This window comes from Apodemus sylvaticus, chromosome 1, assembly GCF_947179515.1.
Source record: "Apodemus sylvaticus chromosome 1, mApoSyl1.1, whole genome shotgun sequence".
Lineage (NCBI taxonomy): Eukaryota > Metazoa > Chordata > Mammalia > Rodentia > Muridae > Apodemus > Apodemus sylvaticus.
Genome location: NC_067472.1, coordinates 55,372,246 through 55,396,370, shown reverse-complemented (window position 1 = coordinate 55,396,370; position 24,125 = coordinate 55,372,246). Strand labels below are relative to the sequence as shown.

Sequence of the window (24,125 nt, the reverse complement as noted above, 5' to 3'; positions counted from 1 at the left end):
GGATAGGGGGTTTCTTGGGGGAAAATTGGGAAAGGGGATAATATTTGAAATGTAAATAAATAAAATATCCAATAAAAAAGTGTCACTTAAAGTGAAGGTAGGTAAATGTTATTATAGAAAGCAACCTTAACTTCTAGCGAGACTGAGTCTTGTACCCCACCAATGTTCCTCCCCCTAGGCTACCTTCAAGAGAGAATCCAAGCTCTGGAGCTAGTCTCCAGCAGGAGCCACCATAAATCTTTTTTCCTTTAACTTAATTTTTCTCAGATATAACAGTATAACAATGGACAGATGGCTGACTGTTGTATAACAGACTTTCCCTGGGGAGACATACCACACGGTGTACTCACCCCAGAAAGTTAACCCATGAAGAATGCAGTAGTTGCAACAAAGATGGCCTTGGTGAGTCATTGGGGTTACTAAGATGAATTTGGGTGAAAGGTTACTCATAGGGGCAGGGATGACTCAAAGGAGCAGCTACATCCCTTAAAGCCCCTCAGTACTTAATGAAGGTTGCCACTGCGGGGCCTTTTGGAACAGTTTCTGGGCAGTTCAGTAGTCAACTATCTGCTTTGAAACTTGACTGTTCAATCTCTTCCTACAATACTATTTACTTCTTTAAAAAAGCTAGGTACAGGTCTTCCAGATCCTTCCATGTTTTGTTTACCTTCTGAGTCTCATGAAGCCTCCCATACCCTGTTCCCTGCTCTGAGACTTAAAAGGAAGGTTTCAATTCCATTGAACTGCCATACATCACAAAAATGCATTCTATATGGAAACTTGGCCAGTATCACTGACTATAGAAAATTTGGGTCAGTGTTTTTTTCAATATATTGTAATTTTATTCAAATTTATTATAGTTATTTTATACATGACAAATATATAATTTCAATTTAACTCATTATACAGTGTCTTATATGGAAAAAATTTGCTAACATCTGGGTATAATTCTGGACCACTATATCCTGAATGATATGTATTTTTTATCTTTCTCCTTGATCAGAGGTCATTGGAATTTTTTATAATGGTGTCACTTTGGCGACCACATCTTTCTTTGCCTCTTTTGAGCTTTTCCTCCTGGAACAAATACAGCAAACACAATAAACAAAAACAAAATGAGAAAGGACACAGAGAAGAGGGTTATTTCCGCATTCTTTAGAGCAAGCTTATTCTTTACCCATCAACTTTGGGAAATCCATGATTCTTCAGAAAAGGTTGGAATAAATCTTGTGAATAAAAGACTGAAGTCCCTGGGAACCTTCCTACTTTGGTTATGATGACATTCTCCAATAGGTTTTGGGAGAAAGCATGGAAAGGACACCAAAATTTTAAAATTCTCTCTCTTCCCTTTCATGGTCATTTTATAGACTATTCAATTCTTCACTGACATGAACATTTCATTTGTAGTGGAACCAATATTATCTGAATCACACAGCAAACACAAGAGTACTTCCCTGAGATATATTCTCATTGAGTGGCAGGTTCTTCAGTCTTGTATATAATCTGTAAGTTAGGTACCTACTGTCACATCCCATGACTATAGACACTGTTTCTGAAAGCTTACCAGCATTCACTTGGCTGAGGGGGCCTTGGTCTGAGGGATGAAATGATATTTATATTTATATGTGACTGAAATATCTTCAAGGATATGTGCTCCATAATATGGCAAAATAGGCAGAAGGCACACAACCTTGTTGGGATATGTTTCATAATGGGTCAGAGTAAAACAGAGGACATACAAACTTGTATTTATCATCAAATATTCTAGTGCCATATGTTCAGGGCTGGCCCTTGTGATGTCGAGTTTCCAGAGACCTATAAAACCCAGACAGAAAGGGATGTACAAAAGGTCCCTATGCCAACGCCAATGACCATATGTGAAAAAAGACTAATTGTCATCCTGCCAGTGAGAATGTGACCCCAAATTCTCATTCACCTTCCTCAACAAAGTCCTCTAAGGGGAAGGGAGAGGTTTTTACTCACTTATTTTCTACATCTTGGATGGAGTCAGGCAGAGGCTTATTCCTGGTCTCAGGAAGAAGAAGGGCAATGAGGCCACCGAGGAAGGGAAGAACCCCATAGATGATCCAGGGCAAGGAGTCAGAGTATGTCATGAGAATCATAAAGAGAGGAGACAGGGCTGCTCCAGCACTACCAGCGATTCCAATGACTCCTAAAGCAGTTGCCCTTGGAGCATAAAGCATTAATCAGAAGTAATCTAGCGAGTTCACACACATAGAATTTGTGACTTTATATCTCACATTAATTATAAGTCAATGAGCTGTGTAATTGAACTTAAGGATGCTAGTGACTTATTTTTAACTTTCAAATTTCTGTTTTATTTAGTGTTATCTGTTTGTCAAGGACAAAATATTAAGACACTGTTTATTACTTACAATAAAAAATGGTATGGAGGATAAGTTCTACATCTTTTCTGTCATGTTTGTATGCTACACTTTAGTGTTCATGTATGCATACATGTGTGTGGGGCCATAGGTATAGATTATGAAACTAGAAAAAATAATCATGAGAGGGGAAGAGATGGTTTCAAGTAGTGGGAGGGATTTGTAGTCGATATATGACATGAAAGGAAAAGGGGGTATTGAGGGATGGACTGGGAATATAAGTAGGGATGGAGGGATAGGAAAAATTAGATGGATGAAGATAGTATCTGAAAATGTTATATTGAAACCAAAGTTTTCTATGGTAGTTTAAAGGCCTACAGCAGCAGCAGCAGCAGCAGCAGCAGCAGCAGCAGCAGCAGCAGTAACAGCAAGGACATGAGGATAGGAGGTGTATCAGTCTGGAAGAAGGGAGTTAGCAAGAGTGGACAGAGATAAGGCAGCGGAGAATGAATGCCATCATACCTACACAAAATTGTAAAAAATTAAAAATGTACAGAACAAAAGATAATACAAAATGAAACATTTAAAAAGCTATACTTCTTTAGGCACCTACCTTTTTCTAGATGGCTCCAGATTGTATAGGAGAGCTGGCTAGTGGTACATTTGTCTTAAGACTTTAAACCTATCTGGCAAAAAGGTAACTTTTCAGGATATTGAGGCCATTTCCGTTAGCACCACAACTGATTGATTAACTACGCAGCAGTTTTGCTCTTGTCTTTTCAGTAAAAGTGAATGAACTGAGAAAAGTCTGCTTTGACTTTGAGTCATACCTGATTACGGTGGGGACTAGCTCATTTGCATGCACAAGAGAACTCGTTATAGAGGCAGAAGAAATTGCTCCTCCTAATGTTGACAAAACTATACGCGGGCTCTGCATTTCTGGAGAGAGGAAGACCAGTGAGAGTCTAGTGAGACAGACAGATAAATCTGAGTGTAGTAATGTGTAGTTCTCCAACCCTGAATGGAATATAATTTCATTGGGAGTCTACGTAGATCTAACATATAGTGAAGGGAGACTACAGAGAGTTAGGAATTACCCATGACTACAAGATGAGAAAGGGACCTATCTGTATAGATTGGTTTATGATGAAGAAAATCTTCTGAAAAAAAACTTGGACACTGTATCTCTGATATTTGCACATGACGTGGAGAGCACAGTGAATGCAGAAGAACATATCCACCTTTTTCTCTCTAGGGTCTCAGAAATCTTTCATGTAGAATGTAGGACTGTCATGGGGAAGATTACAGAGGACCATCAACTCATTCAGATGCACACAGCATTTAAATTTATGTTCGATATTACAGAGTGGAAGGACAGGAGGTCTACAATGGTGAAAGCTGGGAACTGACTTGATTTGGAATAATATCTAAAGATTCAAGAATAAGGAATGCTGCTTGGAAAGCTGTCAGTTGGAAAACTGTTCATTGGGTCAATTTCTACTCAATTATGAAAGTCTCATAAGTCCCAGAACCTACATGCTGTGTCACAACCACCTGTATTCCAGTTTCCAATGGACCTGATTCCCTCTTCTGGCCTCTGGGAACACTAGGTACACATGTGATACATGTAGGCAAAACACTCATACCAACAAATGAAAGAATCAAAAATTTAAAAAGGCTTATGAAAGCTTTATACATTAGAATGTTTCTTGAGATAAGGCAGAAAACTGACATCACAGCTAACACTGAAAAATCACCGCTGCTATTTTGGGATTTTATGAAAATGTGCAAAACTTGGTGACCACCTGGATACTTCTTCCTGCCACACATCCGTTTGACTCCGTGCATTAAATTCTAGCACTCTTGTGACTTAGTCCATTCCCACTTCTTTGCCTTTCTTTTGAGTTTCAACACAAGTGAAGTTTCTTTTCTTGAGACAACTCTTCAATCTAGGGTTGGACTCATGGTGATATAATGTGAAAGTCATAAGTAGATATACACAGTTCAGAAAACAAACTGTCACTGAAGCTACTGTAATGGGACTCTATGGAACAGAGGAAGTAGCAGTGTGTTTTGGTCAGAATTATAAGGCCTTAACCTATATAATTGCTATGAAAATGTATAATTAATCAATAACTGATCCATTGCTAACTAAAAGCATTTGGGAATAATGCAGCCAATTCCCAGGTACTTCTTGCATGCAATAATGACAAATGTCTAAACAAAATTTTACTGAAAATTTGACTGTTATCTCAATATTCTAATAAGGATGTGTCCTCAATGCCTGTACTGTCTGAGCAGATCCATAGGATATCTTTCCCCTGATTTCTTACACATAGGATCTGAAAAACTCTGGGAAAAAGGATGGATGCATTTTCTTTGCTCATCTCGTGTCCTTTTCTCACCTTGAGGCAAAAATGCAATAGCCAGAATGGAGATTCCTATCACAGACATGAAAATCAGTTGGGTTATTCTGCGGCCCATGTAGTTCATTGAAAAATTTCCAAGAGCATTAGCTGGGATGGACACCACACCATAGAGACACTGCAGTAGGAACACATTACTGCTCAGGTATTGGGCATTGATAAGCAGGCCTATAAAAGATATCAGTAACACAAATCTGTAGGGAACAAAGAAGAAAGTCATATCATAAGGCTTGGGATGGTTGCCTCACACATGATAATATATTTAGCTTAGGCAGCTCATTCTAGTTAAAATACTGAGGTATCTGCTTTCTGGAAAACACGAGGGGATAATTTTGTAATCACAAAGATAATCTATGATAATGAATGTATCATTACTGGTAATTTTTTTAAGCGGTTAGGGAATTCTTGGGATACAAGCTGGGTACATTCAGGATTTTGGAGTATTTTTTTATATCTTGATCTTACTGAACGTTATAACTTTATATCTGTATACATCCATTGATATGCATATACTTACATAGTTGATATTTGAAATTTTATTGCCTTTGAAATGGAAACAGAAAAATGAGGAAGCTTAGATTCCAAGTTTTCCTATCCTGAAGTCCTAAGCAATAGTTTCTGGTAATGAACCTTCAGAGTGATTGGTTAAACTCACCACAGAGAACTTTGCTCTGCTGTTATAGTCCAAACCCTTTGGATCCCTCAGGCTGTAGAAAGTCTTCATCACTTATCTCAAAATTTGTTAATGGGGAAATTAATGTCTATATTGTTTTTTTTAGAGACAAGGACTCAGTATATAGCCTTGGCTGGTCTCCAAATCCATATGTAGACCAAGCTGGCCTCAAATTCACATACATCTTCCTGCCTCTGTCTTCTGAGTGTTTGATCAAAAGCATGAGCCATCACTACACCATTTTAAGAAGCTCAGTGTGAAGCCTACCTCACAAAGGATAGGAGACAGATTCGCTTTCGAAGGTTGGGTGTACGGAACAAATCCACTGGGGAGGGTTTTTTCTGTGCTGCTTCCAGCTCCTCCTTCATGGTAGTTTTCACAACCTTTAACAACATCGACAAACTGTTGTCACAAAATGGTAAACATTGTGATGCATATTGGTAACATGCATAGAGGATTAGATCTCTCTCTCTCTCTCTCTCTCTCTCTCTCTCTCTCTCTCTCTCACACACACACACACACACACAGTCTCCTAAATATATGATTTAATTTGCTTATGGATAACCATGGAAATATGCAACCTTTGGGGGAAGTGGGAGGTTGGGGACCCTTTAGAATGTACCAGAAATCTGGGAGGTGAGAGACTCTCAGGACTCAAAGGGAGGGACCTTAGATAAAATGCCCTACAGTTCAGAGAGGGAACTTGTAGAGTTCACCTCCAGTAGAAAAGACAGGGCATCAAGTGGAGAGATGGGTTTGCCATCCAACAGTCAAAAACTCTGACTCATAATTGTTCCTGTCCAAAAGAACTACAGGGACAAAAATGCAGAAGAGATTCAGGGAAAGGAGGTCTAGTGACTGGCCCAACGTGGGATCCATCTCGGGGGGCGGGGGGTGTCTAAGTCCTGACACTATTACTGATGCTATGGTGTACTTACAGACAGGAGCCTAGTATGGCTGCCCTCCAAGAGGCCCAACAAGCAGCTGACACAGATACTTACACCCAATTAATGGACCGAAGTCCAGGACCCCTGTGGTTGAATTAGGGAAAGGCTAGAAGAAGTTGAGGAGGAGGACAACCCCATAGGAAGACCATCAGTCTCAACTAACCTGGATCCCTGAGAGCTTTTGGATACTGAATCACTAACCATGCAACATACACTAGCTTGTACGAGACCCCCTACACATTTATAGTAGAGGACTGCCTGGTTTTGACTTCAATAAGAGAATACACACCTAATCCGCAAGAGACTTGAGGCCCCAGAAGGTGGGAAGGGTTGGTGGGGCAGGGAGTGGGGACATCCTCTTGGAGACAGGGAAAGGAGGAGGAATGGGAAAAGGAACTATTGGAGGGCAGACCAGGAGAGGATAACAACTGGACTGTAAAAAGATTAAAGATAATTAAAAAAATAAAATAAATAGACATTAAAAAGAAACAGAAACAAAAATGTATTTTAAAATAAAAATATAATTACATAATTTGTATTCTTTCCCTTCCTCCTCATCCTATGCACCCCACTTGCTCTTTCTCAAATACATGGCTTCTATTTCTTTAATTACTGTTACACACACAGAGAATCTCTTAAATATATGAATTTAATCTGCTCACATATAACCACTTTGGGGTTTTTCCCTAGGGAGCTCTCTTGCTCTGAGCATTTCTTAGTTTGCTGCAGATCTTTGTCTACAGTTGAGGCTCCGTGGAATTCCCCTCTTACATTGGTGGAAAGATTGCAAGAGCAAGAGAAACAGAACATTTGCTGTGAGATTTTTCTCTCCTAGATATGTCAGAGAAGCTACATTTATGAAGTCTCAACATGGTTGTTTAAATGAAACCTGAACAAGGATGCCATCAATATACATGCTAACACAGAAGGGCCGGGGACCCACTAATTTTTAATGATTGGAAAAAATAACGTTAGGCTGGGCACTGTGGTGGATTTCTTTAATCCTAGCACTCAGAAGGCAGAGTCAGGAGGGCAATATGCCTCAACCTCCAGCCTTTTCCAAAAGGAAAAACAAAGAGTTCCAAGAGAATCAATTCTTTGCAGAGTATTTATTTTCACTTTGTGGTTATTCTATTTTGAAGCATATCAGGGCATGCTATGTCTCTTTGAGTAGCATGTCTATATTGAAGTCAGAGGATGATATTAGATTAAGTTGTTTGTTAGAGAGATTTGGAAGAGTTTCCTGGTGTAGGGTAGCAGAATGTTAGAATGCTGTGAACAGAGCTAAATGGATGATTCTAGTGTGAGGTCAGAAGATTAGAATTCTATTAGAAATGTGAATAGTGAAGATTTGTATCATGAGATTCCACTGAACATGGAGTGAGTTCTTCCGTTCCTGTTGAGATCTGGGCCTGGTTTGCCCCACCTGTAATTGCCTAGAAATCACTCTGCATGGTCCCTGGATCTTGTGAATTCTCCAACCCCTGCCAAGACATTGCCCTGTCTAGCCTCACCTACAGTTACATTGCTACATAGTTCCTCTGGTCCCCTTGAGTTCCCTGGGTTCCACAAGATAGGCTCATGTTCAGTAAGAAATTCCATCCCAGCATCAGCTACACTCTTGGCCCTGCTTCCCTCGGCCACCTTCAAGTCATCATTCCAGTAACTCATCTTACGGTTTAAACTAAAATATCAACTAAAACCAAAAGAACCTCACAGATATCTGTAGAACTTTTCACCTAAACACCAGTGAATACATATTCTTCACAACAGCTCTTAGAAATGTGTTCAAAGCAGGTCTCATATTAGGGTTCAAATCAAGCCACAACAAATATGGTAGTATTGAAACAGTACCCTTTATTTTATCTGATCAGAATGGAATAAAGCTAGATATAAGGAGCAAGAAACAGCACAAAAGATGCACAAATTCATGGGGATTAAATCACACACCACTGAATGACAAATGAGTTACTGAAGACACTAAGAAAAAACAAGTTCCTAGAACTGAACAGTAATCAACACATAGTTTACAGGAATCTACAGGCACCACAAAGGTAGTCCTGAGAGGAAAAGTTTATAGCCTGAAATACCCATAACATTTTTGAAAAATCCCAGACAAAGAGTTTATAGACCTAAAGTCTTGGAAAAACAAGAACGACACAAACTCAAGCGAGTGAGAAGTGATTAAGATCAGAGTTTCTACTAATTTCCATTGGTGAATAGTGTTAAAACAAGAATACAAAGAATCAATGAAACTAAGAGCTGGTCTTTAAAAAGATAATTAAGACTAATGAAATCCTACTCATGTTAACAAAAAGAAAGAGTTAATGTCTGAAATAATAAAGTTAGAGATGAAAAAGGAGACACTAAACGGATACTAATAAAATTTAGAAAACCATAAAGACATTACAAAGCAAATATAGCACCAAATTATATAACATAAAAATGTAGATGAAACTATAGATGCATATTGCCTACCAAAATTAAAACAAGATAAAATGAATAATTTAAAGAAATATATAAACTTCCAAGGTTCACATGAATTCACTGTAGAATTTATAATATTCAAAGAAAAACTAACATCAACACCATTCAAATTGTCCAATAAAATAAAGGGAAAGAAAGGCTTATGAAGTTTTTTTTTTTAAGCCTGAATGATCTGGATACCAAAAACTTCTTAACAAAACAGTGGCCAACCCAACAGAATTAAAAATCATCATGATCAACTTGGCCTCAGAGATTCAAGGTTGTTACAATATAGGTAAATTAATAAATATAATTATATAAAAGGATTCAAGACAGAAATAACATAATTTATCTTAATAGGCAGAGAAAAAGTATCCAACAAAATCTAAACTCTTCAGTACTGAAGTCATAGAGAGGCTAGGAATGGGTCATATCTCAATATAGTAAAGGCTAGTATAATATAACAATATATAATATAACACAGTGACGGTTAGTATATCACTAACCTGTAAATGACCCTGTTGGTTTCTTTTCTATCATTATGGTAAGTATCCTGACAAAAACAACTCAAGGGAGAAAGGCTTGCTTTGGATTACAGCTCCACAGGTCAGAGACCATCATGTATAGGAAGACATGGTATAAGGCATGGAATACATAGAGACAGGTATAGGAAATTGGTTGAGAACACTGCACCTGCATACAGGAAGCAGAGAGGGATAAACTCAGGAGGACTGATCTATAAAGTCTTAGTCTATAAACTGACTTAGTCCATTCAGTAAAGCTCCACCTAAATGTTTTATAACCTTCATTAAGATTGTAACCAGCTGAGGATCAAGTAGTGAGACACACGAACCTACAGGGGACATTTCTCCTGAGGATGTATTAATGGTTGCTGGGAGACATGAGATAGCCACGTGTTAAGTTGCCCAAGCTAATGTAATTAAATCTTCACAATTCATAATGACTCTGTAAGAAAGTTTAATTAAAATTACTTGATGAGAGAGAGAGAGAGAGAGAGAGAGAGAGAGAGAGAGAGAGAGAGAGAGAGAAGAGAGAGAGATTAAAATAGAATTCAAGTAGAAATGTGATACTACCCACAAAGGGTTAGTCCCTTTCATATCAATCCCAATCAAGAAAAGGCCTTATATTCTTGCCTACAGGTCAATTTAATAGAGGCATCTTCTAACCTTAGAGTCTCTCTTCCCAGATGACCTTAGTTTTTGTCAATTTAACAACCTCAACAACAAAAAATAATCAGCATAGAATTCAAGAAACAAAATGAAGAAAAACAGAAGTGATTTTAATTTTTTGAATAAAACATTCTTATACAGTGTTTCCCATCATTACACCTGGCATCTTGGGCACTAACTTCTACAAACGTATCGTGTTTGTGTTTCTTTTGTGTCATAACCAGTTCTCATAGCTCACCTCCAAGGTTAGGACATCTTTGGAATCCTTCATTCCATTCATGCATGCAGCCTTCCTAAGTTCCTTTAAGGCCTTCTGGGGTTTGTTGGTCACAATCAGCCATCGAGCTGACTCTGACAGCCACCTGCTCAAGGCATTGGATGTAAGATAATTCTCAACTACCTTATACTTTTAAAAACCACATTTATCATTTTAAAAATGACATGTATCCTTGACCAATTATATTTTTAATACCTACTACTCATTCAATTATATTAATAAATATAATCTAATACTGTCTGGACCTTCACTAGGAGAATGGGAAATAACTCATGTATGCCTTACACTTGCACTCCCAGAATGCAGACTTGAAGTCATGTTGGTCTGCACACTCTTACTTGAATATATATTTACATGGGATTCACAGGAACTGCAACATGAGGGTCCCTTGAATACACATTTTCCAAATTTCTTGTTAAGATAAACATTTATACCTAATTTGTTTTTATACTAAAAATGAACCACTGAATAAAGTGCAGTCATTGGTGCTACTATCAATCAATGCTTTCTGGCCACGAAAGCAAGCTAACACTATCTTCACTTCTAATCTATAAAGTGGGGATGGCAGCATCATAATTTTGATGGCTATGTTGGGAGGATAAAGTGATAGAGAAGAACCTGCTAGAGGGTTCTTCCTCTTTTCTGTATGAGCTCATCTCACTATATTAAGCACATGTAAGCATTTTCTAGTCCTTCCTAATAAATATGTCTCCTCTGTTGATATAGCACATCTTGCCTTTTTTTAGTGGAAAACAAGGGAATCCAAAGGGCCAGTGAGGGGAAGTGGGCCTTTCTGCCTACCACTTTAAACTGGAGAAGTCATAATTTTCTTTTATTAAACAGTTGTGAATATAAACTTAATTTGTCTTTTATTTAATATGAAAGTCACCATAATTTTCAATACAGTTCTTTTTGTTTGCAAAGTCAATAGAAATACAAACCACAACAGAGGCAATCTGATCTTGAATATTTATTACTGCCTGGATAATTGAGACTTAGTAGCAAGGATAGGCAGAAAGATGGAGAATATTTTGGTAAAGATTAATTGCTAATTTCTGATTTTGTATGTGTGTTTCTCTAGTAAGTAAAAATAAACTGTGCATGGTGAAATTTGAACATCAATTAGTGTACATTCTTTTTACTGTAAATGGACCAAATCCAAGTGATCAAAATATGGAACTCATAGGTAAATGAATTTTCAAATAAGAATGAATGCTTGTCAGAAAATGCAGGTCTTTTACTCAATATATGTATGATTATGCTTTTTATAAAACTACTTATTGCTTATCTAAAATTTAAGTTGAATCCAACCTTCTCAGTTTTATATGACAGAGATACTTGTCCTCTTTTGTGGACCCAGGACAAATGTATTTCTTATGTCCTGCTTCCATGTTCATTGTCATCCCTGGATTCCATCACACAGAGGAGGAAAGAAGGCTCATACCTTGTGGGAATAAGGAGTAAGAACATTGGTACAGACATCACCAGTTGGAGACAGTGCCAGTTTCGAATAGCAAAAGCCAGGCCTCCCAGTAGTATCTGTCCAGTTCCCCCGGCACTAATTATCAGTGTCATTATCATAGCCTGGAATTTAGGATCTGTCCATTCTAATACTGAAAGAAAAAAAAAAGAAGTTTGACTTCTAAGAAAGATGGGAAGGACACCTAGGTCCAACCCAAAGCTTATACAATGGACATCAAAAGCGCTGACTTACTGAGCAAAGCACTGTTTGTCCTCAAGGATGAGGAAGAAATCCCTGTGAGGAATCGAAGTGAGCAGTAGATGAGGAAGGTGGGAGCAAAAGCTACACAGGTTTCAGTGATGGCCATTTGCAGTAAAGAACATGTGAAAATGAGCCTCCTCCCAAACCTGAGGAAACAGAAGGAATTGATTACAGGGACATTAACAGTTTGTATAAACAACAAAGACAAGTTAAAAAGAACAGATGCTTCTGAAGCAAAAAGCTTCTTCCCACCCAATCTTTTTTAGATGGGGTCTTAGTATGTAGCCCTTGCCAGCTTCCTTACTATGTAGGGAAACTTGCTAGTAGCTATAGTATGGAACTTACTATGTAGCCAAAGCTGGCCTCAAGCGTTCAGAGACCTGACTGCCTCTGCATTCTTTCCAAGAGCTGAGGTTTAATGTGTGAATTACCACGTCTGCTCTTCTCAGCTTCTTCCCACTAGCCTTTCATATGAGTTAAGCCACATATGACAAATGACAAAACTGGAATTTTAATAAAAATATGTTGTACTAAATTATGCACTTAGCATGTCTATTAGCTATTTATTTCATTGCTGTGACAAAGTATCTGACAGAAGCTTCTTAAAGGAAAGACTGGTTTAGGCTCACGGCTTCTGAGGGTGCGATCCACCACACTGAGAGTGTATGGTGGCAGGAGCATGTGACAGAGTTCTTCTTTTGGAGTAGAGTTCACACAGAAACCAAAGTGAGTTATCTCCTTCAACATTTACCTCAAGCCTGGGAATTCTGCCAACTGTTTCCCACATCCCAAAGTTCCATAACCTTCTAAAACTTCTCCCTCAGCTAAGGAACCAAATATTCCAACACATAAACCTGTGGTGTCTAAAGATTTACATTCAAAAGAGAAACTCTGAAATGAGAATGAGTCACTTTTATGTAATCACATATTTCAATCTTTTGATTATTGATTCTGTAGAATCTATTGATTATTTCTCTGAACAAAGGTCTTTGCATTCACTATCTTAGAGTTTACCTTCTCGAATTAGTATATTGGTATATCAAAGATAACATTATACCTTTCAAAAAAAGATGTCCCGTCCCTACTCTTTCCTCTTTATACTCCTATAGCTCATATAGGAGCTTGTGGATGTCCCATAAGTCCACTGAATGCTACTTACTTGTAAATCTCTTTTGGTGTCTTTCTTTCTTTTTTTTTTAAAAATGATTTATTTATTTTATGTTAATGAGTACATTGTAGCTGTATTCAGACACACCAGAAGAGGGCATTAGATCCCATTACAGATGATTGTGAGCAACCATGTGGTTGCTGGAAATTGAATTCAGGACCTCTGGAAGAACAGTCAGTGCTCTTACCTGTGAGCCATCTTTCCAGCTCCTCTTTTCATTTTTTAATCTTGATGGTTTCTACTGTTCTGGTTCTCTTCACTAATTCATTATTGCATTTGGGTCGTGTTCCACTAAAGGTCTCTACAGAAAATTTTAATTGATTGTATTTTTAAATTCAGGTTTCTGTTTTATTCTTTTTCTATTACTGATGTTCCCATACACTGGTTTCCTAATTGCTGTTAGTACTTTGTCCATATTCTATTTCATCCTTTTACATATATTTAAGATATATATATTTTTAAAGTATTTGTATAGTAAATCTTCCACAGATACTGTTCTGAGTATGTTTCATTTTGAAAAGTGGTGGATGTTCTGCCTCAGTTTACCCTGATATCAAAGTTGGCCTTCAACTGAATATGGCATACTTCTTTTATTTCTTATTATACTTATCATTTAATTATTCTGTTTTTTAATATTTTTATTTTTTATATTCTTTGTTTATATTCCAAATGATTTCCCCTTTCCAAGATCCCCCCTCCCCATATGTCCCATAAACCTTCTTCTTGTCACCCATTCTCCAATCACCTCTCTCCTTTTTCTGTGTCCTGATATTCCCCTCCAACGCTAGATCAATCCTTTCCAGGATCAGGACCCTCTCCATACTTCTTCATGGGAGTCATTTGTTATGCTATTTGTGCCTTGGGTATTCAGAGCTTCTGGGCTAATTAATATCCACTTATCAGAGATTGCATTCCATGTGTGTTCTTTTGTGATTGGGTTACATCACTTAGGATGATATTTTCCAGATCAAACCATTTGCCTAAAAATTTTGTGAATTCATTGTTTCTAATTGCTGAGTAGTATTCCATTGTGTAAATATACCACATTTTCTGTATCCATTCCTCCATTGAGGGACATCTGGGTTCTTTCCAGCTTCTGGCTATTATAAATAAGGCTGCTATGAACATAATGGAGCATGTGTCTTTATTGCATGCCGGGGAATCCTTTGGGTATATGCCCAGGAGAGGTATAGCAGGGTTCTCTGGAAGTGTCATGTCCAGTTTTCTGAGGAATCGCCAGACTGATTTCCAAAGTGGTTGTACCATCTTACAGCTCCACCAGCAGTGGAGGAGTGTTCCTCTTTCTCCACATCCTCACCAACACTTGCTGTCTCCTGAGTTTTTGACCTTAGCCATTCTGACTGGTGTAAGGTGAAATCTCAGGGTTGTTTTGATTTGCATTTCCCTAATGATTAATGATGTTGAGCACTTCCTAAGGTGCCTCTCGGCCGTTTGATTCTTATAATGTAGAAATTTGGAATTCAGATTCTTATTTTCATAAAAATGTTATTCATTTATTTTGTTTTTGAAAAATAGTGGCCTGTAATTATTTTCATTTTTTAAAAAAAATTTTTATTTTAAACTCTAGATTTTATTCCCCTCCCAGCCCACTCTTGGACTGTTCACATCCCATACGTTCTCCTCATACCCCTGTCTCCATGAGGATGTCCACACCCCCTACCTCCTTCCCCCACCCCACCAGACCTCTAAACTCCCTAGGGCCTCCAGTCTCTTGAGGGTTAGGTGTATCTTCTCTGACTAAACCCAGATCTGGGAATCCTTTGCTATATATGTGATAGGGGCCTCATATCAGCTAGTATATGCTGAAAGAGGCAAATGCAGATATTTGCACCCAACCAATGGAGAGAAGCTGCTGACCCATGTGGTTGAATTAGGGAAAAGCTAGAAGAAGCTGAGGAGGAGAGTGACCCTGTAGGAGGACCTACAGCCTCTGAGATCTCTCAAACACTGGACCACCAAACAGGCAGCATACACCAGTTGATATGAGGCACCCTCATAACAGTCAGAGGGTGGACCGGGAGGAGAATAAAATCTGGAGTGTAAAAAAATAAATAAATAAAGATTAAAAAAAAGATGGGCAGTGGGCAATTGCATGTAAAACTTGGAAGAGACGGGTACTTTGAATGAATGGAACAGGAAAGATTAATGGAGAGATGCCCATAAACAAAATATTTATACTTTTTCAGATTGAGTGTTTAGATGGAAAAGGACTGCAAAACTTTCCTTCACTAGCCTGGAGCAGAGGAATACTGCAAACCCTGTCATTTCAGCTGTAGACAGAGCTTCATGGAAATTGTGAGCCAGACATTTTCCCTGTAGGCATTGACCAAACATCCCCAGCAGAGATATATTTAAAGAACTTCTGTGAAAGGAAGGTGAAATAAACACTGCTATGCATTGCAAATATTCCCAACTAATGAGATCTGTGTTCCTTCAGATTTTCCCTTAGAAATGTGTTGAGCCTGAAAACACTTGTGGTAATGTCTTAGCTCTAAGCCTAGAAAATGTCTGGATGCTGTGAGAAGCAAAGAAATCAATGAGGAGTATAGACTCAGAGTGGCCCTGAGCCAAAGTTTTGTGTTAAAGGATGGTCTGGACTCAAATCCCTCATTCCATTAAGCTGGGAGTTCTTAAAAGACAAACCATGTATGGCTGAGAAACAAAAAAAGTTCAACATCCTTAGCCACCAGAGAAATGCAAATCAAAATTACTTTGAAATTTCATCTTATACCAGTCGGAATGTCTAAGATCAATAAAACAAGTAGCAGCTCATGCTGTTGAGGATGTGGAGTGAGGGAAACACTCACCCACTGCCAGTGAAACTGAAAATACATACAGCTGCTGTGGAAATCAGTGGCTGATCAGCAGGCTTGGAATAGATCTACCACAAGATCTAGATCTACCCAAAGGACTATATCCTACTACAGAGATGCTTGATTATCCATGCTCATTGCTGCTATTCATAATAGCCAAAAATTGGAAACTGTAGATGCCCATCAACTGATGAATAGATACAGACAGTATGATACATTTATGCAATGAAATATTATTTAGCTGTTAAGAAAAATAAAATTCATAGATAAATGGATGGAGCTAGAAAAAAATCACCCAGAGTAAAGTAACCAAGACCTAAAGAGATAAAAAGTATATGTTTTCTTTTAATGTGTGCCTTAGTTAATGGTCTGTTGCTGTGAAGAGTCACCATGACAATAATAGCTCTTATAAGGGGAAACATCTCATTGATGCTAGCCTACAGTCTCAGAGGTTTAGTCCATTATCATCATGGCAGGAAGTATGGCAGCACACAGGCAGACATGGTACTGGAGAGGTAGCTGAGCATTCTACATCTAGTTCGGCAGGGAGCAGGAAGAAGGGCCTGGCCTGAGCATTTGAAACCTCAAAGCCCAGCTTCAATGACGCACTTCCTCCAACAGTGCCACACCTACTCCAACAAAGTGACTAAGTATTTATATCTGTGAGCCTATGGGAGGCATTCTTATTCAAATTACCACAGTGTGCATGTTAATTCTCCAGCTTTCCAAATGCTTACTATAATTTAAATAACCACAGAGTACTTTGTAAGGACTGGGGAGGAAGAGAGCATGGCCAAGGAAGGGGAAATAGAATATATTGTTATGGAGAGACAAAGGGAAAATTATAATAAGAGGATTAAATAGAGAAGGTTATAAAAGAGAAAGGTAAAGGAGGGACTATAGGGAAAGAGAAGCAACACTAAAGGACATTTAAAAAACCATATGTAACCCTACTACCGTAAAAGCTCCCTAAAACACATACATATGTGAAAGGAATCAAGACAAGTTATCAAACAATAGGGAGATAATATCCCAACTAAACAGCTCATGGCACCAAGGAAAACCTCCACTACCAAGAATGGGTTACATTTTGTTGAGCTGTTAGCAAAGGGGCCTCATGGAAGCCCCCAAACACCACAGAATTGAGAAAGAATCGAGAACGAGCTATCAGTCTGTCAATCTTGTTCTTGTTCAGGCTAGGAGAGGTTTCCTGTGTTGTCAAGGTAACTGGTTACCTTTCACAAACTGGTGGTAAGACCGCATTTCTGAAGACTACACTTGCATGTATCAGTGAGCATGGAGAAGTCAAACTGGTGCTTAACCAGAAGGTTCATTCCTAAGAATAAGCAACCAGGGCTGGTTCTCTGTATGCTACCCAAGTAGAGAAGTAATCATCAATAGCTCCTAGCTCCAAACCCTGATATCTCTGACAGGAACCTGCCTGCAGGGTGTGCTGGCACAACAGTGGCACAAATATTAAGGGAGTAACCAGTTACTATCTGATTGGATTTAAGGCCCACTCTGTGAAGTGGAACTCATATGTCTAACACTACTAAAGTGGGCCAGTACCTGACACTAGGTAGGTCATTGGGGAGTACCTACTAATATTTTTCTACAAAAGGAACATGGCAATGAAATGATGCCTACTGACATATTATGAAACCCATAGATCAGTACTTTGCTCAGCCATCATCATAGCAGCTATTTCTTACAATAAATAGGAATTAATACAGGGACCCACTTGTTAAAAATTGGACAATAAGCAGAGTGAGTCGCTTTGGACCACTCAGTCCTAAATGGGATGTTTTCATCCGGCTTCTAATCTCATGGAACAAGGAACTATGTGGAAGAGGATGGGAAGACTGTAAGATCCAGAGGGTAGGGATGACGTCAAGGAAACTGTTTTCCAGACACAACAGGATAAACTCACAGAAACTGTGGCAGCATGCACAACACTGGCATAAATTCAAGCCAGATAAGGTTCAAGTATCAAGACAGGCAAGTGGACACAGGCCCCTACCCCTAATCAAGATGCTAACTGCAATTTATACCCACTGGCAAGGGAAAAATAGGTTTTGTCCAATCGAGTTGCATCAAGTATATTAACCGAACTATAGGGTTGGTTCCATGGCTACCAATAGTTGGCTAACACAAAATGAGCTCAATAGTATTTAAAAAAGAAAAAAACCTAACTTTTAGTTTCATTTTGCTTTGCTTGGGCATTTTTTTTTGTCTCATTGGTCTTTCGCTTGCTTATTTTAGTTCCATTTTTTTTTTTGAGTCTTATGAGTCTTGTTTGTGTTTCTTTTTTTAATTCTTACCCTTGTTTGTTTTAAGAAAAACAACATAAAGGTGGACAGACACGGAGCTGAGGGACATCTGGGAGAAATTAGGGGAGGGTGAAATGATCAAAATATAGTGTATGAAAAATTCTTTTCAATTAAAGGAAAAAACTACTTTAGCAGAATAATAAAACAAAACAACAGGCATGGCTTTCCAGCACACATATGCCACAGGTATCAAAGAACATCCCACTGCCATGCTTGTGCAATCAAAACTGTTTCTTCTATTCTCTTGTCACCATGTTAAAACAATTTCTGAGAAGCATGGGGTCTAGTGCCCCAGATCAAGAGGGAAAATGTTCCACACTAAATATTTCACTAAAATATTCAAATAGTGTGAATTCTATATGGTAAACCACATTCGTCTCATTCCCATTGTGAACTCTTCGTATCTTTCTATATCATATTGTTTCACTTCTCTAAACCACATCTTGAATAGCTACGTCTGTGTCTACAGTACAGTTTAAACATGTAAAACACAGTACATGGACTTTTAAATACTTAACATTTTCATTTGTGTTCCGTGATCTCTAGGCTCAAAGGTACACATAGAGGAATATAATATGCAATGACTACTTCTTAAAGAATAAACAATTCAGATGATGAAAATCCTCATATATAGAGAGCTGCAAAGCACAGACACTCACCTATCTGATAAATGGCCACCTACTATATGTCCTATAAATATACCAGTCATGTATACAAATTTAGCCACTGAATTCAGTGCTTGAGATCCACACACCAGGTCCCACTGGAAGAGAAGAAAATCAGCATGGCAGTCTGTCAGTGAAATTTGTTCAATTTATTCAACATTAGCTTCCATTTCCACTGTACCAGCCCCCATCTTTCTCTCTAGCGTCATCATCATCTGATTTCTATCATCTAGTCTCAGCTTAAACAAAACTGTTTCCAGGAATCTTCCTGTAATTCTGTAAGCTATATTAGTGATTTTTAACCTGTACTAAAAAATTTCTCAAATGGCTGATATTAATCCTAGCATTTGGGCTCAGAGGCAGGCAGATTTCTGAGTTTGAGGTTAACCTGGTCTACAGAGTGAGTTCTAGAACAGCTAGAGCTACACATAGAAACCATATCTTTAAAAAACATACAAACAAACAAACAAACTAAATAAAACTCCTCAAAACCCAAATAGAAGTTCTCAAATATGGCCATATCATGCAGCAATTTGAGACCATTGAAGTATCTTGTGTATCAGAGAACAATCTGCCACGACTACTTTAGGTTTATGTTTTGTGACAATATTGGTGATGAAACCTAAGGCTTTTTAACACTTGTGGAAGTATGTTAACCATTAGCATTCTAATCATAAAAGAAGGTAATACATACTGTTCTTTTTGTGTTTTTGGGTAGTGGTTAAGATTTGAATCCTCAACCTAACACATGATACATGATCACTACAGCACTGAACCACATCCCTACCCAGCCACTGTAGTTTAGCATGGTCTTCCAAACATTTAAAAATTGAAATTAAAGCTTAATGATAATGACTTGTCATAATGTTTATAAGCCTGCATATGAATTATTTGCTTAAACTGAGTTGGCACAAAAGTTGCTTCCTAAATAATGGTCATCCCTATAATGAAAAAGACAAGGGGAATAAATTCATATCTTAATTTATCTTAATTAAATTTTCAAAAAAGTTACTAGACACATCATAGTAATGGAGAAATAACTACACTTGCTAAAAAATATAAAGGCTATTCTCACAATATATGCTCTGTTTAGGCTATTGATAAAATCCCATCATAAAGTCTTGATGGGGAAAGGAATTGACTGACCTGGGTCACTGTGGTGGAGAGGAAGGTGCTTTGGTCATACACCCAGCCATCCACACAGGGCTCTGTGTCTGGCTCTGTTACAGTGGAAAAGGTACCATTCAGATGAAGGAGATGCCACTGTGGTTGGATATAGCGACGGCATTTCTCTGGCCTCAGGTTGGAGTCCATTGGGATGGAGATCCTCAGGAGGTCATCTTGGCTCAGGATCCCACTGTTATTATCAGACACAGTGTTATTATCAAGGATGGGGACCCAGCAGCGATGACTAGGAATGGCTGCAGTGAAGTTCTCCAAAAGAGTGTGAGGAACCACCAGGGCATGGCAGATCAACATAAAAATAATGTGAAGAATCTGGAACCTCCCCAGACTGCCAAGTTGAATTATAAGGTCCTGAAAGGCCATCTAGGCCAATCTTTATCTCTAATGGGAGGCAAGATGATTATATCTAGGTTTCTTTTCTTTCTTTCTTTCTTTCTTTTTTTTTTTACTAAGACACACTAAATAGGGTTGATCCAGAGCTGTTCTTAATGGGTCCTTCTTCTAAGTAGGTGTTAGGTAGGGACTGACTGCTTTAGAGTTACCAAGAGGAGTAGTCTGATGATTGTCTCTCTGTAATTGAATCTGTTAAAGATTTACTTTGTGAGACAGTTTGTCAGTGCAGAGTCCCATGATCACCTATGGACATTGATCTGCAAATTCTCTGAAAATAGTCAAGAGTTAACTTACTATGTTTCACATAGTCCTTAACAGAATATGTAGTTTTCCAGAATCCAAAGTGAAGTGGTTTTCATTTTTCTACTTTATGGAAGTATTTTGTTTAGTACTAAATTTGTGTAAAAGAATTAATGAAACTGTTAGAAGTTAAAATTTGGAAGTGAAGTATGGTGGTTTGAATGATACTGGCCTTCAGGGAGATGTGTTTAAACTGGTGGGTTTGAGGCTTCAGAAGCTGGCTGCTATTCCCATGCACTCTTTCTGTTTCCTCTTTGTGAATGAGACACAAGCTCTCGGATGCTGCTCCAATGTCACACCCTTCCTGCCTACTGCCATGCTCCCCACTATGATGGTGGTAGACTCTTATTCCACTGGAACTGTAAGGCCCCAATTAACCATGTCTTCTATAACATGCTATGCTCAGTATTTTATCACAATAGAAAAGTAACTAATACATGGAATATGCCAATCTTCATCTTTGCTTCAGGTCAATTCATGCCATTCATTCCCATTACAATTACATCCAAACTGATAGAAGGATGGACACAGAAGAGGGCGGAAGTGTAATTTTAATTTTTTTAAATCCTATTTTTAATGATAGTTCTTAAATACTTTAACCTCCCTTGTAACCCACAACCCACCAGAGGGAGTGGAAAAGAAAGGATACTGGGTGGGGGCAGGGAGGTGGGAGAGGGAGTGGACTTGTTTAGAAAGGTTCCATCTGTGTTGTCTGGAAATCATCAGTTCAGTTCAGCATTTTGTGATGCATGGGGAAGGAATCCGAAGGCCCTACATCTCACTGATGGACTATAGACACTTAATTGGTGTTGGAGAAAGGTATGGTATGGAATAAAACAACCAAAATGATTACTGGAGTACAAAATTTAAAAGATAATATAGAAGTAACATGCAAATGTTGAGAGGTGTTGCTGGTGGATATATTACATTATCATGTTTCCTATTTTATGTACGTAGAAATCCAATAATACAAAATCAAAACCAAACTAAAAGTTTTTGTGATGAAATAATATTTTTTTTTTTTGTGGAACATAATTTTTGGAAAAGATCAGTGGAAGTCTGCAGGAATCTATTGGGTGAGAAATGCAGTGTCTCAGACAAGATCAGGGAGGATGGTGATTGTTCTAGTTTGGTTTTCCGTTGCTGTGGTAAATGATTTGACCAAAAGTAACTAAGGGAAGATGGGATTTGTTTTGCCTCTAGGTCACAATCCATCACTGAAGGAAGTCAAGGCAGGAACTCAAGCAGGAGCAGAGGAAGGAATGATGGAACAAAGCTACCTATCGGGTTTCTCTCAGACTGCTTTTCTTAGATAGCAGAGCAACCTACATAGCAGTGTTCCTTGGATGGGCTTGGTCCTCCTGTACCAATCAGGGATAAAGAAAATGCCTCATAGACACGCCCACAGTCAGATCTGCCAGAGACAATTCTTCAACATAGTTAGATTCTCTTCCTCCTCCCCAACACTCCTAGATACCCCTCCTTGCTCTTTTACATTTATGGCCTATTTCTTTTTTATTAATAGCTGTTACACAAGAAGTGACCAAGGTAATGATATCATGTCCTGACTTCATTTTGTGTCTTCTTAGACACCCCTCAGCCTTGAACCTCCAACAGTGACATCTGCTTTGGCAATGACCATGGTCCAGATATTAGTCCAAATAATTAATGTTTGCACAAGCTAAAACATAAAACTAAAATAAGTATAGAAAAGATAAATATAAAATAATTGTCATATCTGGAAAAATACCGCCAACCTCTGCAAAGAGACAAATATTACAAGGTTTCTTCAGTCCCCTACAACAATGGTGTACTTGTTGTGATGGCTAAAAAAGCCTTCCATTTTATACTAGGCATCATTATTGGTATTCACTAGCTATTTGTTTCTGACTTCAGTCCCTGGAAGATATGTTCTCAGTAAGCCCAGACTCAGTGACTCTTCCATCCAGAAATGTACAACCATGACTATCATTTGTTATCCTATGCTATGATACACTATGCTATGCTACGCTGTGCTGTGCTGTACTGCGCTGCGCTGCTCTGTGCTGTACTGTGCTGTGCTGTGCTGTGCTGTGCTGTGCTGTGCTGTGCTGTGCTGTGCTGTGCTGTGCTATGCTATGCTATGCCTAATTGCTTTTTGGTTTCTGTAACCTTATGTAGACATTCAGGTTTCCTTAACTACCTAATCTTGGCAGATCACAACAACTCTTGGCTTGCTTGTGCAGTTTCCTAATAAACAGGGTAAAGAAAATCCTCTAGCCTTGGCAGTATACCTCCCACCAGCCATAGTAAGTCTCTTGGTTACAATTAAGGGTAAGGGTCTAGAAATATCCCATGAACCAAAGGGTAGACTTAGAATTGCTCCTCATAGCAAGAGGATGTTGGAAGCTAACGTTCTTACTTTGTGGCAGTTGGCTTGGAACACACCTTTCTTGCTTGTCCATAATCTAGGGACCTCATATATCTTTAAGACCCAGAATTCTGGGAGGTAAACAAGTAGACTGAAACCATTCACTGTATTGTTCCAAATTGTTGACTCTTTTTAGACCAGGTCTATATGGTCCTAGATGTTAAATATCATTTCTTTTCTATTTACTTGGTCCCAGTGAGCTGGCCAGGATTTGCCTTTTCATCCTTGGACTCAGACATTGCAAATTGTGTTTTAACCCATACCCTAGGAAGCTGACAGAGACCCATAACATATCTTTTAGATTATCTTATGTTATATTATGCTATGCTATGCTATGCTATGTTATGATGTACCACCAACCAAAGAACATACATGGCCTAAACTGAGGCCCCTGGCACATCTGTAGAAGACATACTCAGTCCCCATGTGAGTCCCCCAACAACTGAAATGAAGGCTGTCCCTAAAGCTGTAGCCTAACTGTGGTATCCATCCCCCAACAGGGCTGCCTTTTTCTGGCCTCAATGGGAAAGGAAATGACTAATATTGCAGAGACTTGATGCATCAGGGTGAGGGGAAACACAGGGTGGGGGAGCTCCACCCTCTCAGAGGAGAAAGGGAGAGGGATGGACTCTGTGAGGGGGGGGACAGGGAGGGGTCAGTGATTGGAATGTAAATAAATAGATAAGAATTATATAAAAATATTCATCTTAAAATACATGAGGCAGAAAACAAAAAAGATAATAGAAAGCATGAATGTGTATGAAGGGGTTATAATCACAGTAAATATTTTCCC

At 38.5% G+C, this 24,125-nt stretch overlaps 1 protein-coding gene across 1 annotated transcript; it reads right to left on the bottom strand.

Moving 5' to 3' along the window:
* Nucleotides 1-1,019: 1,019 nt before the first annotated feature.
* Nucleotides 1,020-20,592, bottom strand: LOC127678400 (solute carrier family 22 member 19). The gene is made up of 10 exons (XM_052173326.1): nucleotides 20,191-20,592; nucleotides 19,039-19,142; nucleotides 12,039-12,193; nucleotides 11,769-11,937; nucleotides 10,286-10,409; nucleotides 5,712-5,827; nucleotides 4,751-4,965; nucleotides 3,176-3,284; nucleotides 1,984-2,187; nucleotides 1,020-1,077 (listed from the first exon to the last, which is right to left on the bottom strand). The coding sequence occupies exons 1-10, from the start codon at nucleotides 20,590-20,592 to the stop codon at nucleotides 1,020-1,022; spliced, it is 1,656 nt and encodes a 551-aa protein (XP_052029286.1).
* Between the last annotated feature and the right edge of the window lie 3,533 nt (nucleotides 20,593-24,125).

Excerpts from the sequence above, each read along its gene's own strand:
- LOC127678400 (XM_052173326.1), bottom strand. The coding sequence starts at position 20,592 with ATGGCCTTTCAGGACCTTATAATTCAACTTGGCAGTCTGGGGAGGTTC. Across the intron at positions 4,966-5,711 it reads TGTCTCCTATCCTTTGTGAG|ATTTGTGTTACTGATATCTT; the intron begins GTAGGCTTCACA and ends TGTTCCCTACAG. Across the intron at positions 1,078-1,983 it reads ATCCAAGATGTAGAAAATAA|GAGGAAAAGCTCAAAAGAGG; the intron begins GTGAGTAAAAAC and ends TATTTGTTCCAG.